This window comes from Tinamus guttatus, unplaced genomic scaffold (genome assembly GCF_059628265.1).
Source record: "Tinamus guttatus ecotype Peru unplaced genomic scaffold, ASM5962826v1 Tinamus_guttatus_pri_ptg000332l, whole genome shotgun sequence".
Classification (NCBI taxonomy): Eukaryota; Metazoa; Chordata; class Aves; order Tinamiformes; family Tinamidae; genus Tinamus; species Tinamus guttatus.
In genome coordinates this window covers 1,131,818-1,147,220 of record NW_028288866.1, presented here as the reverse complement: position 1 = coordinate 1,147,220, position 15,403 = coordinate 1,131,818, and the positions used below count along the sequence as shown (strand labels likewise).

The 15,403-nt window shown below is 50.2% G+C and overlaps 1 protein-coding gene across 4 annotated transcripts in view; it reads left to right on the top strand.

Annotated features, from left to right (window-relative positions):
* Positions 1-15,198, top strand: part of EPHB2 (EPH receptor B2) — a 67,504-nt gene extending 52,306 nt beyond the window's left edge. Inside the window, exons 6-16 of one of the 4 annotated variants that reach the window (XM_088529551.1) lie at positions 2,791-2,915; positions 5,473-5,635; positions 6,121-6,229; positions 6,419-6,483; positions 8,019-8,141; positions 8,514-8,761; positions 9,209-9,424; positions 10,888-11,037; positions 13,484-13,677; positions 14,119-14,274; positions 14,902-15,198. In XM_088529551.1, coding sequence (XP_088385677.1) covers positions 2,791-2,915; positions 5,473-5,635; positions 6,121-6,229; positions 6,419-6,483; positions 8,019-8,141; positions 8,514-8,761; positions 9,209-9,424; positions 10,888-11,037; positions 13,484-13,677; positions 14,119-14,274; positions 14,902-15,010 — 1,658 coding nt within the window. In that variant the 3' untranslated portion in view covers positions 15,011-15,198. Of the gene's footprint in view, positions 1-2,790; positions 2,916-5,472; positions 5,636-6,120; positions 6,230-6,415; positions 6,532-8,018; positions 8,142-8,513; positions 8,762-9,208; positions 9,425-10,887; positions 11,038-13,483; positions 13,678-14,118; positions 14,275-14,901 lie in introns of all 4 variants that reach the window. The other 3 variants (XM_088529549.1, XM_088529550.1, XM_088529548.1) reach the window with 3 other exon arrangements.
* Positions 15,199-15,403: the final 205 nt, after the last annotated feature.

The window sequence follows — 15,403 nt, the reverse complement described above, 5'->3', positions numbered from 1 at the left end:
ATTAGGTAACAGAAAAAAAGAAAAAGAAAATGTTAGGATCCCTCATTTCTTCCACAGCAACAACACTCCTCCGCTCTTTAGCTCGTGAAAGCAGACAAGATCCAACATATGGAAGTCCATACATTTCAACCTGAAAATAATACATGCTGACTAAGTAACCATGAAGAAAACCTCCCCAGAGACACAGTGGGCTCTTCAAATTTGCAGAACGTACAGAAAATTAGATGTCTGTCTGTAACACAGGCACTGGGTCAGCCGCAAACATGGCAGCTCTGCATAAATCACTGCCTGGACTCCCCGGCCAGCCTTGTGCAGATGATCCCACCTGGGCGTTACAGTCATATTTTTTGCAATTTACTGCCAAATCAACATGTTCTTGCCCTGGCTCATCAAGCTACCCTGGTTTTTGCAGGCAGAAAACTCCGTTTTCGTTCTTATTTTTTTATGTAAAGTGCTTCACAGCCACTAGTGCATTAAATAAGGATTTGTTTTCCCAGGACACCTTCATTTCTCAGCTATCTGGAAAGACCCGGAGCAGGGAGGATCTACCCCATCCGTGCATCCTCGGGGGACCGACACGGAAATTTTTTTCCGGTTCGCGTATCCTTCAGCCGTAATCCCGGGGCTGGAAGCGGAGCCAAGTCCTCCTCTCGGCTCCCTCTGCCCGGCGCAGTTATGGACTCCAGATGCAGGAGTGGAGGACGGGGAGGCTCTGCTGCGGTGCCTGGGGGCACTGCGTCTCTGTCAGGGATCAGAAGGAAACCTTGGAAGAACTTGAGCTTTTCACAGGGACCAAAGTTTTTGCATTAGTCTTCAGGAGAAATGTTTTCAGAAGAAAAAAAAAATAAAAAGAGTTGAATACGCCTCAACTAGGGTTGTAGGATCCACATCTTTCCAAGCAGGAAAGCCTTCAGCATGCGATAACAGAAGGGTTTGTTCAATGCTCCGGGCATGTCCAACCTGAGGCATGGAGGTGCATTCGTCCTCTCTGCAGTCAGAGATGCCTCCAAGCCGGCAAGCTCTGCTCAGCCTCAGTTTTTGCATCCTGTTGCATTAAGATAAACTGCATTAAACATGAGGATAAATTGCAGTGGGTGCCGGGCAAAGGCTGCACCTGGGAAGCAGCACGGCCACTCGGTGCCTTTTGTTGCAAGGAAACAAAGCAGAGTGGCTGCTCGGGGAGCAAGGTGACCCATCCTGCAGGGCCAGGTTAAATGCTGCCAGGGGACCTGGCTTTAGCAGCCTGTGCTCTGGGAAGTGCTGCAAAGACCCAGCTCAAAGTAGCTCGAAGAACAGAGACACTCTTCCTTTTTGCTTCTTTTCTCAGTTTGTTGCATCTTTGCTTTGAAATGCTTAAAAAAAAAAGAAAAAGCCAATGGAGGGAACCTGTGTCTAGTTTGCTTAGAAGCAACAGTTCAGCAAAGTCTAAAGATGTAAATCTCTCGCTGTTTTTTTTTTTTTTTCTGTTGTGTTGGTCACGTAGCAGAAAAGCTCTTTGGACGTCGTCATTCAGCCTGGTGCACAAAGGTCCCTGGTGCTCCTGCCAGCAGCGGAGCAGACCTGGCACCACGTGTCCCTCAGCCAGTTTGGATGCTCTTTGTGTTCACTTTAACTGAATTACCTTCTGTTCTCATCTCCTTCCTTTAGCACTATTATATTACATGCTTTAAACACTGCAGAGGGACCAGGCCCCTAAGCACAGCCTCCGTCTCTGAAAGTCCTCAGCTAAATTAGATAAGACAGGCAGGGGGTGAACACCAGACAGGATGGCTCTCCTCGTTTTCCAGGTAGAAAACGTCAGTGCAGAGGGATAGCGTGTGTTCATGCAGGGGCCAGACCAAGCAGCAGAACTGCAATCAGGTCCTTCCCAGCCTGGGAGCGGAGACGAGTCAGAAGCTCATGATTCATCGTTAGGTGATTCCAACGCAGCGCTCCGTTCTAGGGATACAAGCTGCCGGATACCATCTGCCCGAGCGTTCGTGTGCCTCCCTGTCCGGAAGCTTTTCCCAGCAACGAGGCTTTGGAAAGTCACCCTGAGGTCTCTGATAATGAGGGGGTTAGTGAGAGGATGGAGGTTCCTGGCAGAACGAAGCCGCCGCTCTCCAGGTGCAGGGAGAGCCCTGGCCTTGCGTTGGGTTCCATCCTCAACATGCTGCTGCACGTGCCTTACCCTTATTGCTTGTTCCTCAGCTGTAGCACCTCTCCAGAGCAAGAAGGCTGCATTTGCTCCAACCCTGTGCTCCTTTTACCAGGGTGGTGAGATCCTCCAGGATCTCCACCAGGAGGATCTCTTTCCAGCTTTCCTGCCAGAGGTGCTGGTCTACATTGGTCCTAATGACAAACACTTGGGGAACTGTAGAAATGTTTGGTCCTTCCCTAACTGCTTTCTTCAAACAGCAAAAGTGTGGGTCTCCTAAATCCTGGGCAGCCCTACCAGTGCTGGAAGAGAATTCTGCATCTCCACAGAGCAGGAATGCTGTCCCCAGCCATGGGATCATAGAATCACAGAATGCCCAAGATTGGAAGGGACCTCTAGAGCTCATCTAGTCCAACCCCCTGCACACGCAGGGTCACCTAGAGCACGTGGCACAGGGCTGCGTCCAAGCGGGTTTGAAGATCTCCAGAGAAGGAGACTCCACAACCTCTCTGGGCAGCCTGTTCCAGTGCTCTGGCACCCTCACTGTTAGGAAATTTTTCCTTAAGTTCATGCGGAACTTTTGGTTCTTCAGTTTGTGGCAGGTCCTGCCTGTGCAAGCACCTGATTGAGACCTCTCTCTCTCTCTCTTCCAGCTCCTTCTGCCGTGTCCATCATGCATCAGGTCAGCCGCACTGTGGACAGCATTACCCTCTCGTGGTCTCAGCCCGACCAACCCAACGGCGTCATCCTGGATTATGAGCTGCAATACTATGAGAAGGTACCGCAGGACCTCAGCAGAGCCCAGCCAGGGGGTCCAAAGGGAGGAGTGGGGCAGAGCGTCCTGTGAGGACATTCCCTTTCTGTTTACAGTTGGCCCGATGGGTGGCAGTGACTGTTAACCCTTTGGAGTCCTGCAACGGGTGCAATGACCCTCTTGGCTGCTTAGATATTGCCAGTATGTGGGAAAGAGAAAACCTCTTGGTTTCTTTGGATACCTCTCGGTCTTCCCAAAAGACCTTCTTTCACTTGTCCTCTGCTGGACTTGTTGGGCAGAGGGATGGGCAAGCTGGGATTGTGGCAGGATGGAAGGGAGCCAAGGGGCTGAAGCTGCTGGGAGACCTGAAGACCATGGTGACGTTGGCGTGAGCTCCCAGAGCCTGCCAAGCTCTGCGTGGCTGCAAACTGCTCCCGTGAGACGGGCAGGGGGGCAGATTCCTGGAAGGAGAATCCTCCTGCTCCCCACTTACAAACTATACATTCAAAATTGCAAACTAACTAATTAAAAAGCTTTATGATTAAATGGAACTGAAAATATTTTCCCAGCAGTTGCTGGAAGAAATGATTAATCCCCCCCCATTGCCTGCCTGTGACCTATTTTCTCATCACCAAGAGCCAGAGGGAGAACAGGGAGGGGGGGAGCTTCTTTGTAAGCTGTTAAATAGGTCCTGACCTATATTGCATAAATCACAGCCATTTATTTGACCCTTGGAAACAATCCCAGAATACGTAGCAAGATGGATGGGAAGGTAACAAGGCAGATCTGGAAAGCAAGAGGGGTCCTGTCCCTGGAGACACGCTAAGTGGAGACAGAAGATCTCAGGGAGGTCGTTCTCCTCCTTGTACTTTCTCTTAGTCTTCCTCCCTCTGTCTTTCCTCCCCCTCTCCTCTGTTTTCTGGGAGAGGCTGTAAAGAAAGAGATTTTGTCTGAAGGAGAGGCTGCTCTTTGTGGCTTGGTGGCCAGCCACAGGGTGAGCATCTCTTTGCTTGTTGGAGGTTAGGATATGATGTGTCCCCGAATGCAGGAAAAGTGCCCCAAGCCACACGCAAGCCATGTCTTACATGGGAACAAGGTTGCGAGTGGAGCACGAGCCCTGCCACATACTGCAGGATTGTCCCTGGAACATCCGTGACCATGTGCCATTGTGGAGGCTCTTGCTGTCCTGTGACCTGGATGTCTCCGTGGTGCTGGAGAGCACCACGTGGCTGGTCTCCTGCAACCAGGATGAATGTCATTCTTGGAAGGGGATCCTTGGCCCAAAGCTTAGATGTATCCAGACCTGCAGCAAACAAATGTCACAGGACCTGGCCAGCACCTCCTGGTCACTCAGACAGTGGTGGCCACCACCTTCTCCACTGTCTTCTCCATCCTGCCTTCTGCTTTGCTCTTTCGAGCAAGGCTTTCCACAGACTTGTCCCTGCAGGCTTCTCCATTTTTGCATTTTCAGCAATGCAGCAATACTATTTCCTTTTCTGTCTGGTTGGCAGGATTGAATCTCACATTAATCCAGCCATTGCAGTGCTGAGTTTTGAAAATCCAAAGCCTTTGCCTTGATCCCTGGAAACCATCCCAAAATGCATAGCCTTGTATCCACAGCACTCTTCCCCTGTTTCTCATCAATATTGCAATTGGAATCTCAGTCTGGATAGGGTGTGTGACACATCCCAGGTGTGCTCAACACCATTGCCGGTCTGTACAGATGTAATTTTCTTCCAAAATGTTTTACTGCAAATTGTCCCATGTGCTTCCGAATGCTCAGAAAATATCTCTGGAGCCATTTGAATTCTTTCTAGTGGATTTTTTTTTCCTGATAGAAAATTTTATTTTTTTAGCATGAAAATAGTTCAAATGTAAGTTTAGTAGCAGATGCCTCTTACATAAGACGTGTTATGACTCTTCATTTTGAATTGATTCTCCCTAGTCCTGTGCTGAAGCAAAGATGTCCAAGACCATGGAGGTCAAGACCACCTTGCATTCAGCTGGTCTTTGCAAACACCGTCCATTTTTCAAGAAACCCTTTTGTTGTTGAGCAACCTTGGGTTTTAGCTTGGATTTGGCTCAGGGTAAGGGGAAATCAGATAAGGACTCAAAATCAAACCTATCAGGAAATAAAAAATGTGTTGTTTTTAACTAGGATTTCCAAACTCAAACAGAAAAAAAAAAAGAAAAGAAAGACCTCTACAAGTAGCAGAACTTGTCTATCCCAGGTTCCAGAAATCCAAGTTGAACTGGGTTCTACTTCCAGTGCAAGTGAAGGGAGGTGGGGAAGAGCAGATGGAAAGGGCCTGAGGTTGGATCAAGCACGGAAGGACAGGAAAGAAGATGCTGCTATGGGAAAGTAGATACAGAAAATGGAAGCAGTTCCCATTCCCATTGCATTCAAGGTTTCGAAAAAATGACTTAAATTTGTAGCTAGCACCTTCCTCAGGGCATTTCTAGCCACATGCTAGCTCAGTGATACGTATAACATATAACTAGACGTAGAACAACTGATTCTGGAGGAGGACCAAGTGCTTGGCCCCTTTCTTCTGATGAAAGATCTGTATTTTCTTGACAGGATCTGACTGAACTAAATTCAACAACAGTGAAGAGCCCCACCAACACTGTGGCAGTGCAAAACCTCAAGGCTGGCACCATCTACGTCTTCCAGGTGCGGGCACGAACCGTCGCTGGCTACGGCCGGTATAGCGGCAAGATGTACTTCCAGACCATGACTGAAGGTGAGTCTTCATCTGCCTCTGCATGATGATGGTGATGAAGGACACAAGGCTGCAGAGAGACTTGAGCAGGATGGAGGTGCGCCGGCAGCAACACTGCTCCTCTTGCTCATAGCCTCGTTGTGGCCAAGTCACATACATTTATCTGATGCAGGACCCGGAGATGGGCATGGGCATGGTGCTCCATGCAGGGAATTACACAGAGTAGGCTTTTGCCAAGCTTTGTTGTCCTGGAGACCTGTCCACTTATTTGGATTTAGAGGAAACAAAATTCCATGTTTCTTGCCTGCACATCTGCCAGTGACAAATACAGAGCTAGTACCTCTATTTGCTTGGGGTTTTTTTCCTAAATAAAACAGTCCATGCCTGTTTTCTGGTCCTGAGGCCAGGTATTAAGGCATGACTTGCATCCATCCATGTTCTGGTCTTGACGCGTTCACCAGCGTTGACCCAACCTGTGCTGCACTAACCAATTGCCTCCTCCCCAGCTGAGTACCAGACCAGCGTGCAGGAGAAGCTGCCGCTCATCATCGGCTCCTCGGCGGCAGGGCTGGTGTTCCTCATCGCCGTGGTCGTCATCGGGATTGTGTGCAACAGGTAGGTCAACCCGAGCGGTGGCTCCAGCTGTCCAGGCTGGGCATCAGCAGGCAGCAATGGGAGAGGGAGCGAGGCCAGGATACAAAAGGGGAGGATGCAGGAGGTTAAGGGGGGACAGGGATGCTCCTGCAGGCCACTTCTCAGCCCTGGCCCGTGCCCAACGCTTAGGACTGCCTTTCTTTCCAGAAGACGGGGCTTTGAGCGTGCTGACTCCGAGTACACTGACAAGCTGCAGCACTATACCAGTGGCCACAGTACGTACCGCGGCCCCTCGCCGGGCCTGGGGGTCCGCTCTCTCTTCGGTTTGTGTCCTTGTTCACTCATTCCTTGTGCCGTGCGGGAAGCCAGGCTCTCGGGTGCATGCACAGACAGAAAGAGCTCTGAGGTGGCTCAGGTGCCTTCTGGCCCTGAGAAGGTTTCCATTCTGGGGTCTAGAAAAGGGGGAGCTCTTTGGGGGAGCCGTCGGAGGGGTCTGAACTGTTTTATATGCCTTTGGCTTGTGTCCAGCCGCCCCACCGTGTCCGCATGTGTCTGCTGAGTCCCACCTCTGCTTGGCCACTTCACTCCTGGCCTCCCCCCGCAACCTACATGTCCCATATGGGAACACGTCGCGTCACAGCTCAGGCTGGCAGGTGTGGTCCCAATCACCCACTCGTGTCACCTCCATCTCCCAGCTCCAGTGTCCCCACTGTGATCTAGATCCAGGCCTGCTGCTCTCTGCTGCACTGTTGGGTGCCAACACTGTGCCCTCACTAGAGCGCATTCCCATGCTCCAGAATCCCATCCCTGCCTTGCAGCCTACCTCCTCCAACATCCCTGTGTGGTGCCAGGCACTTGTTCCCACCTAAAATTCCTGTTTGCAGCCTCACCATGTGCTTGGTGGAGCATCCTACAAGCTCCTTGACTTTCTGGCTCTCTTCAAGATTGAATACTCACTCCGTCAAGTCCAAGACAGACCCTGCCTCACCCCTGTGCCTCCTCCTCATCCACCCCTGCCTGCATATCCTTGAGAAATCCCTATTCCCTCCCACTAGGGACCTGTCACTCTAACTCTGCTCTTTTTGAATCTCAGTTGTTACTTACCCCGTTACACTTGCAGCTTCCTGATTTCTGCCCTTTTTACACCTATTCCTTTGCAGCCCAAAATATGGTTGTACCTGGAGAATACCAGGAGCTTCTGCAGTTACTCTCCCAAAAGCATTTCCCAAGGGATGGCGAGTGGAATTGCAGCTCCGAGCCAGGACAGCAGCGTGCTGGCTGCTGTTGCCATAACTCCTCAGGAAAAATGACGCTCTTAAAGAAAAAAAAATATGTAAATGCAACTCTCAGTTGTGTTCCAGGCCTCACTGCATGTGCAAACATACGTTCACACTTTCTCCTAGGGCCTGCTGCATGACATGACAGCTTCAGGCTGCGATGGCATTAATAGCGACGACTCCAGAGCCGTTGCAATGGACTAGATGCTGCAGGTTGCAGATGGAGTGATAACAGGCCTGGAGCAGTGGGGTGGCTTTTGAGCCATATCGTCTCTCAGGAGCCTGATCCAAGGCTCGGTTTCCCACCAGTGATTCCCGTGGAGAGGCAACAGCGTTTGGGTAGCAAAGCGCTAAGCCCTTAGCATTGCAGGAACGTGATGGGATGCTGGTTGAGATGATGGTGGAAGAGGTCCAGCAGTCCAACCCCATCACATCCATGCACACACACACATAGACACTCTTTTTTCATGATGCAACTCTCAGCTGCTCTGTTTGCATCTGTCTGTCTGACTCTCTCCCTTGCCTTTATGCAGTGACGCCCGGGATGAAGATTTATATTGACCCCTTCACCTACGAAGATCCAAATGAGGCAGTCAGGGAATTTGCAAAAGAAATTGATATCTCTTGTGTCAAAATCGAGCAGGTGATCGGGGCAGGTAGGTAAACTGCAGCTGTGTGTCTGGCCCTCAGCTCTACGCTTTCCTTTTTGTCTTGGTGAGGAAATTTGTGTAATAGGGAGGTGAGGGAATGAATTCACCCAGAAAAGAGTTTCAGTAAGGTCTCTTAGCCCTAGGCTACCTCAACTAGCAAGGATGATGTGGACTTTGAAGCATGTCCAGGGCTGGAGCCATGGGGTTCTCCCATGGGCAGAGGAAGAGCAGTGTCCAGTGCTCCTCACCAAGAGGATGCCTTGACCTAGAGGGAGGTTTTGGGTGGAGAACAGAGGAAGAAGCACAAAACAGGTGGCTTCGGCGAGGAAGGCAAAGGTAGGTGGTCAACACATCAGACCTCCTTCTCCCTCTTAACAGGGGAATTCGGTGAGGTGTGCAGTGGGCATCTCAAGCTCCCTGGCAAGAGAGAGATCTTTGTGGCCATCAAGACCCTGAAGTCCGGTTACACAGAGAAGCAGAGACGGGACTTCCTGAGCGAAGCCAGCATCATGGGACAATTCGACCACCCCAATGTCATCCACTTGGAGGGAGTGGTGACCAAGAGTTCTCCGGTTATGATCATCACCGAGTTCATGGAGAATGGCTCACTGGACTCCTTCCTACGGGTACGAGGTCCTAAGAGTGCACTGCCATAGGGATGTGCTGGGCCAGAGGAGGGTTTGGAGCAGAGGGAACACTGTGGGGATGGCCTGTTCTTCACTTGTCCCATGCAACTAGGACAGCCCAGTGGCAGGCGTGCACATGCACACACTCAGCTGTGCTCTTCGGCTGTGCCTACGTGTGAAGGGACTTTCTGCTATTAACTTTATCAGAGCAGAACTTCACCTTGAACTACTCTAAAATGTGTGTAGGTCTTGAATAATTCATTGTGTTGATGGGGGCTAAACTGCTCAATAGGAATAGATGAGCCTTCTCGATCCTTCTGTGCAAGGTGTGTTGCCTTTTCAAGACAGCACCCATCAGTAGCGACGTCCATAACGGGTGTGAGATGTTTTTCTGTCCTCCTGCTGTGGATATGTTCCTTTCATGGGCTCCTTCTCTCTTTCCTTAAGCAAAACGATGGGCAATTCACTGTGATCCAGCTGGTGGGCATGTTGCGGGGCATCGCGGCTGGCATGAAGTACCTGGCCGATATGAACTACGTGCACCGGGACCTGGCTGCCCGCAACATCCTGGTCAACAGCAACCTGGTCTGCAAAGTGTCTGACTTTGGCCTCTCACGTTTTCTGGAGGATGACACCTCTGATCCCACCTACACCAGTGCACTGGTAAAACTGGTCTTCCCGCTGCTCCAGGGGGAGGAATGAGCATTGAAGCAAAGCATTGGGGGTGAGAGAGGTGGAAGAATCTCAGTTGAGATTGCTTGTTTTGAGGTACCAAGGATGGAGAAAAGGTGTCAGATGAGGAAAGACCAATGAAATGAACCAAGAAAGATTTTCTCTTGCAAGGTCCTGCCCTGCTGGCAGAGAAGGTCCTATGACTGAGCATTCTTCCATTTGCACACACATCCCTGATAAAGCCCTTAGCTGGGGATGATGCATTGCATCCAGCCAGCCTGGTCCACATTGGGGTCCTCTAAGATGCCAGCCCAACAGATTTGTCACCAGGGCACCAAGGGTTGGTTTTGTCCTGCCATATCGGGAGGCAGTGATCCTTTCTCATGTTTCGTATGGACTCAGCCCCCAAAATCGTAGATGTAAGTGTGAATCCCTGCTCGATGCTTGCTGAGTTAAGAAAGAGTAAGAGTGCAGATAGGGATTTTGATAAGGATAGACAACATCACTGCTAACATCCAGAACAATGCCTGTGAGAGGATTTTGGGGAGTGAACCATGATAGAGCTGTGGCATGATCTGTAAGAAATTATGTCTCCCAGATTTGTTGAAGCTGCTGGTGAGATCTGCCATGGCTTTTGGAGGACTGCAATGATGGTTGATTACCCAGCACTTAAAAATGTGCACTGGTCTTCTCTCTTGAACTTGTGTAGCTTTGCACACCAACCATTGGCTTTTGCAATAATACAGTCATTTTGCGGGTTTTAGAAACATTAGCAAAATTTATTTCTCCTGAATGTATTTGCAGCTCATGATCCTTATACCTATTAACTTCCTGTGCATTAAGCTAAACATATGGGGCACGTGGTGATCACTGCTGTGCTTCATATTCCTGTTATTTTACTTGCCAGTAGGTACAACAGGAGGTGGGAGATCTCACTCGTCCCGCTGAAATGAGCTCCCATGGGGCTCCTCCAAATTCCCACCGTCTCTAATTCCCATTTTAAGACTTAGCTTTTTTGTTAGTTTTTAAATCCACTGCTTGTCAGGATCTCTGTAAAGACCATACCTGTCCGCGGACAGAGATGGTGTGAACGTCCCCTGTTGTTAAGAACACTTGGTCTCCTGCATCAGCCAGTCATTTTTCCACAAAAGGCTCCACATACACCTGGAATGTTTGGACATTCCAGGGATGAGTGTAGCAGTAGGTAGTCAACACTGACAAATGAAGCTGTTCCTAGACCCTTTCTGTTTTATCTCTGTGACACAGAAGGACCAAGTGAGCTGTGCCCAGCAGGACAGTGGCAAAGATGACAGCACGAAGCTCTTCACCGTGGTGCCAGATGATATGATATGGGGCAATATAATGGGTGCAGATATTCTGGACACCACGTTTTTCCAATTTTTCTCGATCTTTCTTTCATCATCCTCTCTCTTTTGTTTTGTTTCTTCCTGCAGGGTGGGAAGATCCCCATCCGGTGGACGGCACCAGAGGCAATTCAGTATCGAAAATTCACATCAGCCAGTGACGTGTGGAGCTACGGGATAGTTATGTGGGAGGTGATGTCCTACGGCGAGCGGCCCTACTGGGATATGACCAACCAAGATGTAAGTTACTGAGAACACAGCTTGTTATTGAGAAACTGCTGTAGTTGACAGAAACTAGAGAATAAGAAGTGTTCCCAAAAGTGTAATGAAAATGGTCGCAGATTAAAGCAGCTTCTGTGAACAAATTGAAGAGCACCAATTTAGTACAAAGTCATCTTCACCAGGTTGCTCTTCATCAGGCAAGGATGGCAGAGGCACCGTGGGCTCTTCAGCACCGTTTCTTCTCCTCATGCCCTGCTCCAAGCCTCCCATGCCAAACATTTCCAACTCACCTACCCTGTCCAGGAGCTGCACCCGGCTACTGCAGCAGCAAGTGGATCTCCATTCATGGAGACCACAGGTCTTTGGTGAAATAGCGATATATCATGAGCACTCCTTGCTCTGAGGCCATCCTTGAGCCTCCATGCAGGGGCAACCTGTGGCTGCAGTCCACACCTTCACCGTAGAAATGCCTTTCTCTGTCCACTTTTCTTGGCTCCATAGCCTGGGTGATCACACAGCAACTGTCCAGCCGTGCAATATGTTGGGGTCTGCACATGTGTATTCAGAAGCACCCTTTGGTGCAGAGGCTGTCTCTGTTATCTGTCTCTGATGTGTTGTCCTTCTTGACCCTCATGCACCATCCACATATAAAACCAACATTCTGGGCAGACCGTTCTGCTGGCACATCTGCATGTTACAGCTTCAGGGCAACGTCCACCACACGTCTCTTCTGGGCAGGTGTCACCGCGCTTCTCCTTGCTTCAGCGTCCTATAAGCTTAGCCCTGTGTTGTCCTCATCCCTTGTCCCTCCAGCCTCCTCTGAACCTCGTCCCTTGGTGGCTTCTCCTGCAGCAGCATGGGGACATGCTCCAGCCAGCGGGGCCGGCGCAGCCTGCGCCTGTATTGCGAGCGCTGCAGCATCTGCTCCCACTGCCGGCTCCAGCCCCTTCTCCCGCCGCAGGACATCACACCCCAGAAGCTGTCACCGCTTAATTGCCACCGGTCCTTGCCGCAAATTAGCATGTGGTGGATGCTGGCTGCGGATTAGCCTCCTGACCCCCGGGTGTGAGCGCCCGGGGGATGTGGCGCGTGTGCCCGCGTGGGACCTGCCTGCTGGCGGGCGGCGGGTCGGGGAGCGCTTGAGTCAACGCCGGAGCCGAGAGCTTGGTCTCCAATCCCACTTGTCTCCAAGCCCGCTCCCGCTGCGTGTCCCCTCCTTTCTGTCTCGGATAGATCTGCCATCCAGAGAGCTGGGAGAGGGGGCAGTTTGCATGTCCCAGGAATGTTCCCTGAACAGGACCCAAGAGCCACACCAAGCCCACTGATGATTCCCAGTGTGGACACCTTCCCCTCGGCCAGGGCTACCTCGCGGAGGAAGGGGTGGCTGGGAGGGCTCCTTCCACCTGGCCTGTTTTGGCAGCGGAGGTGCAAGCCCTCGTGTTGCGTCCACACCTTGCTCGAGCACATCAGTATCTGGGGCATCCTCCTCCTCTCACCTCCCTGGGGTCACCATCACTCCTAAATCCTGCCAGATACCTCACCTCACCCCCACCCCAGGTGGCTTGTCTGGGATCCTGCCTTCCCTTGGGAGTAGCAGCTTTCTGCTCCCACCACACCTCTGGTGTCACCTCTCTGCCGGCCCTCCCTGAGTTCAGTCACTTGCGTTCGGTGTCACACACACGCCTGTTTCTAGTGTCCAAGGCTCCTGCTGGTCTCTTCTTGAAAGAACACATGTCCTGGGGAGAAACCCTCAACTCCATCCTCCTTGATGACCCAGGAAAGTGGGATAGACTGCAAGTGCAGAGCTGGGTAACAGAGAGATTGGAGAAGGTCTTGAAGAAGACCCTTTTCCATGTCAAGGCCGAATATGATCCCAACTCTTGTAGTGGAGCAGGGAGAAACCAAGGTAGCAGCCCAAGCCTTCTTGGACTGCCCTATGAAACTTGGCTTGGCTTAGGTGGAGCTTTTAGTGGAGCTTAGGTTCTCCAACACTTCCCTGCATGAAGTTCTTCTGTATGCAACTGCTCACCAAGTCTCTGTGCTGCCCTGCTCCGATTTGCACATACACAGGGTTACGGAGAAGCCTCAGCACAGCCCATGACATGAGAATGCTCAGGTAACAGAAAGAATGCTCTTTCTCCAGATGAGGAGATGGATAGACGTGGCTCATCACAAGTTCTCGCTGTTGGCTGATCAAGACTGCTGTCACTTCAGAGGACAGCACAGAAGGCAGAGGGTGGGATGTAGAGACAGGAGGGCAGGACATTGCTACAGGAGTAGATGGCTGAGATGGGCGACATCTCTGAGAGAGAGTAGCCTTGTTGGACTATGGTTGGCCAGGCCAGTCATCTTCAGGAGTTGAAAAGAACATTATGGTTTAAATGGGTTCCTCTTTGGCCACCTACCCCTTACCAGGATGACGGCTCTATTCCCATTGCACTCATCTCTTTTCCTTCTCTCGCAGGTGATAAATGCTATTGAGCAAGACTATCGGCTGCCACCACCTATGGATTGTCCAAATGCCTTGCACCAACTAATGCTTGACTGTTGGCAGAAGGACCGAAACCATCGACCCAAATTTGGGCAAATTGTTAACACCTTAGATAAAATGATCCGAAACCCCAATAGCCTGAAAGCCATGGCTCCTCTCTCCTCTGGGTATGCACCTCTATCTTTCTCTTGTCCGTTGACTTCTGCTTGTAGGTCTACTCTCCAGCATGACCTCGTGAACGTCATCCTTGCATTTCTCTGGGCTAGCTATTGCAGAGGCTGCTTGGTCTGTGTTGTTTGCTCCTTTTTTTGAGGGACAGTAAAAAAAAAAACAGTTTTTCTGGTTCCTCTCCTTGACCAACCTAAGTTTGGAAGAACACAGAAAGCTCCTTGAGCTGGATGGTGTCCTCTGCACTGTTAGAGGAGCAGTATGGTTTCATACACATGAATGCTGGCTGTGTATGGTTGCTTTGATGACCCAAAGCACCACGCTCCTGGGTGAACTGGTCATAACTCCTGCTCTTCCAGGTCCTCCCAGCTGATGGAGGGTCCAGAAATATTTGCGCTTGCTGCAACTCCTGCTGCTCATCCTCCATTTTTGTGTTTCAGGATCAACCTCCCTCTACTTGACCGCACAATCCCAGATTATACCAGCTTCAACACTGTGGATGAATGGCTGGATGCCATCAAAATGAGCCAGTACAAGGAGAGCTTTGCCAGTGCTGGCTTCACCACCTTTGACGTGGTCTCTCAGATGACTGTAGAGTAAGTGCCTAGGCTTCTAGTCCCAAAGCAGTAGAAAACACCCTCAGTAGTTTAACAATTGACTATTATTAAACTGACTAGTTTTTAGATGATGCAGTTTTCCTCTTACAGTATGTTAGAATTGCTATCTGGTGGGACTTCTTTGGGTCTATTCATTTTGTGCAGGATCTCTCCATCCTGCTGACTCCCTCTCATTCTCAGGCTATGTTCAGCAAACTGCATGTCCCCACTGTGAAAAGGAAAGTCCTCACTAGGGTCTCCAAACCGCTCCATGGAACAATGCAGAGTGATGGGGATTTCAGGCAGCATCAGGCCTTTTTTTCAGAAACTGGAGGACACTTTTGGACTCAGCAGTCCTCTTGGATGGGCGACATATTGCTGAGAGAAACAAGCCCATTTCAAGCAATTTTTTTCCTTAAGAAAGACCTCAGAGAATCTGTGGGGCAAAGAGCTTAAGAAGGACAGGGAATGGCATTCATACAGATGAAGGTGTAGCATATCCTTCTCACATGTCTCCAAGAGTGGAAGGACTAGGCTCCAGACATGGGCTAGACCTGACATTGCAAAATTTCTTCGGATATTTATTTACTTTTTGTGTTTCTGTTTTTTCTTTTTCTCCTCCCAAAGGGACATTCTGCGAGTTGGGGTCACTTTAGCAGGACACCAGAAGAAAATCCTGAACAGTATCCAGGTGATGAGAGCACAGATGAACCAAATCCAGTCTGTGGAGGTTTGATAGCTACGCATCTCCTTCCTCAAGGTCCTGCTCCCCTTTCCCCATGTATGTCCGAGCTCCAGTTCTTGAGTATTCTGCATGGACCAGAGACGGGCAGCTGCTCTGAGGATCATGGCAACAGGAAGAAATGTCCTGTCTTCAATAACGAGAAGCCGCCAAGAGCTTCTAGCATTTAAGCAATGGAAAAAGGGAACAAAAGACAGCTATTTTGGGAAAAAAAAAAGCTATGAAATATTTTTAAATAATAATAAAACAATTGCATTCTTGAAAAGGGCTCCAAAATCAGTGGGAGTCTCCAAAGGAAGAGAAAAAAAGAGCAGCTTCACCTCTTTCCTCTTGCACAAGGCTGCTGCCGCCGGGCCCAGCCACCTCCGGAGCAATGAGACTTCTTTA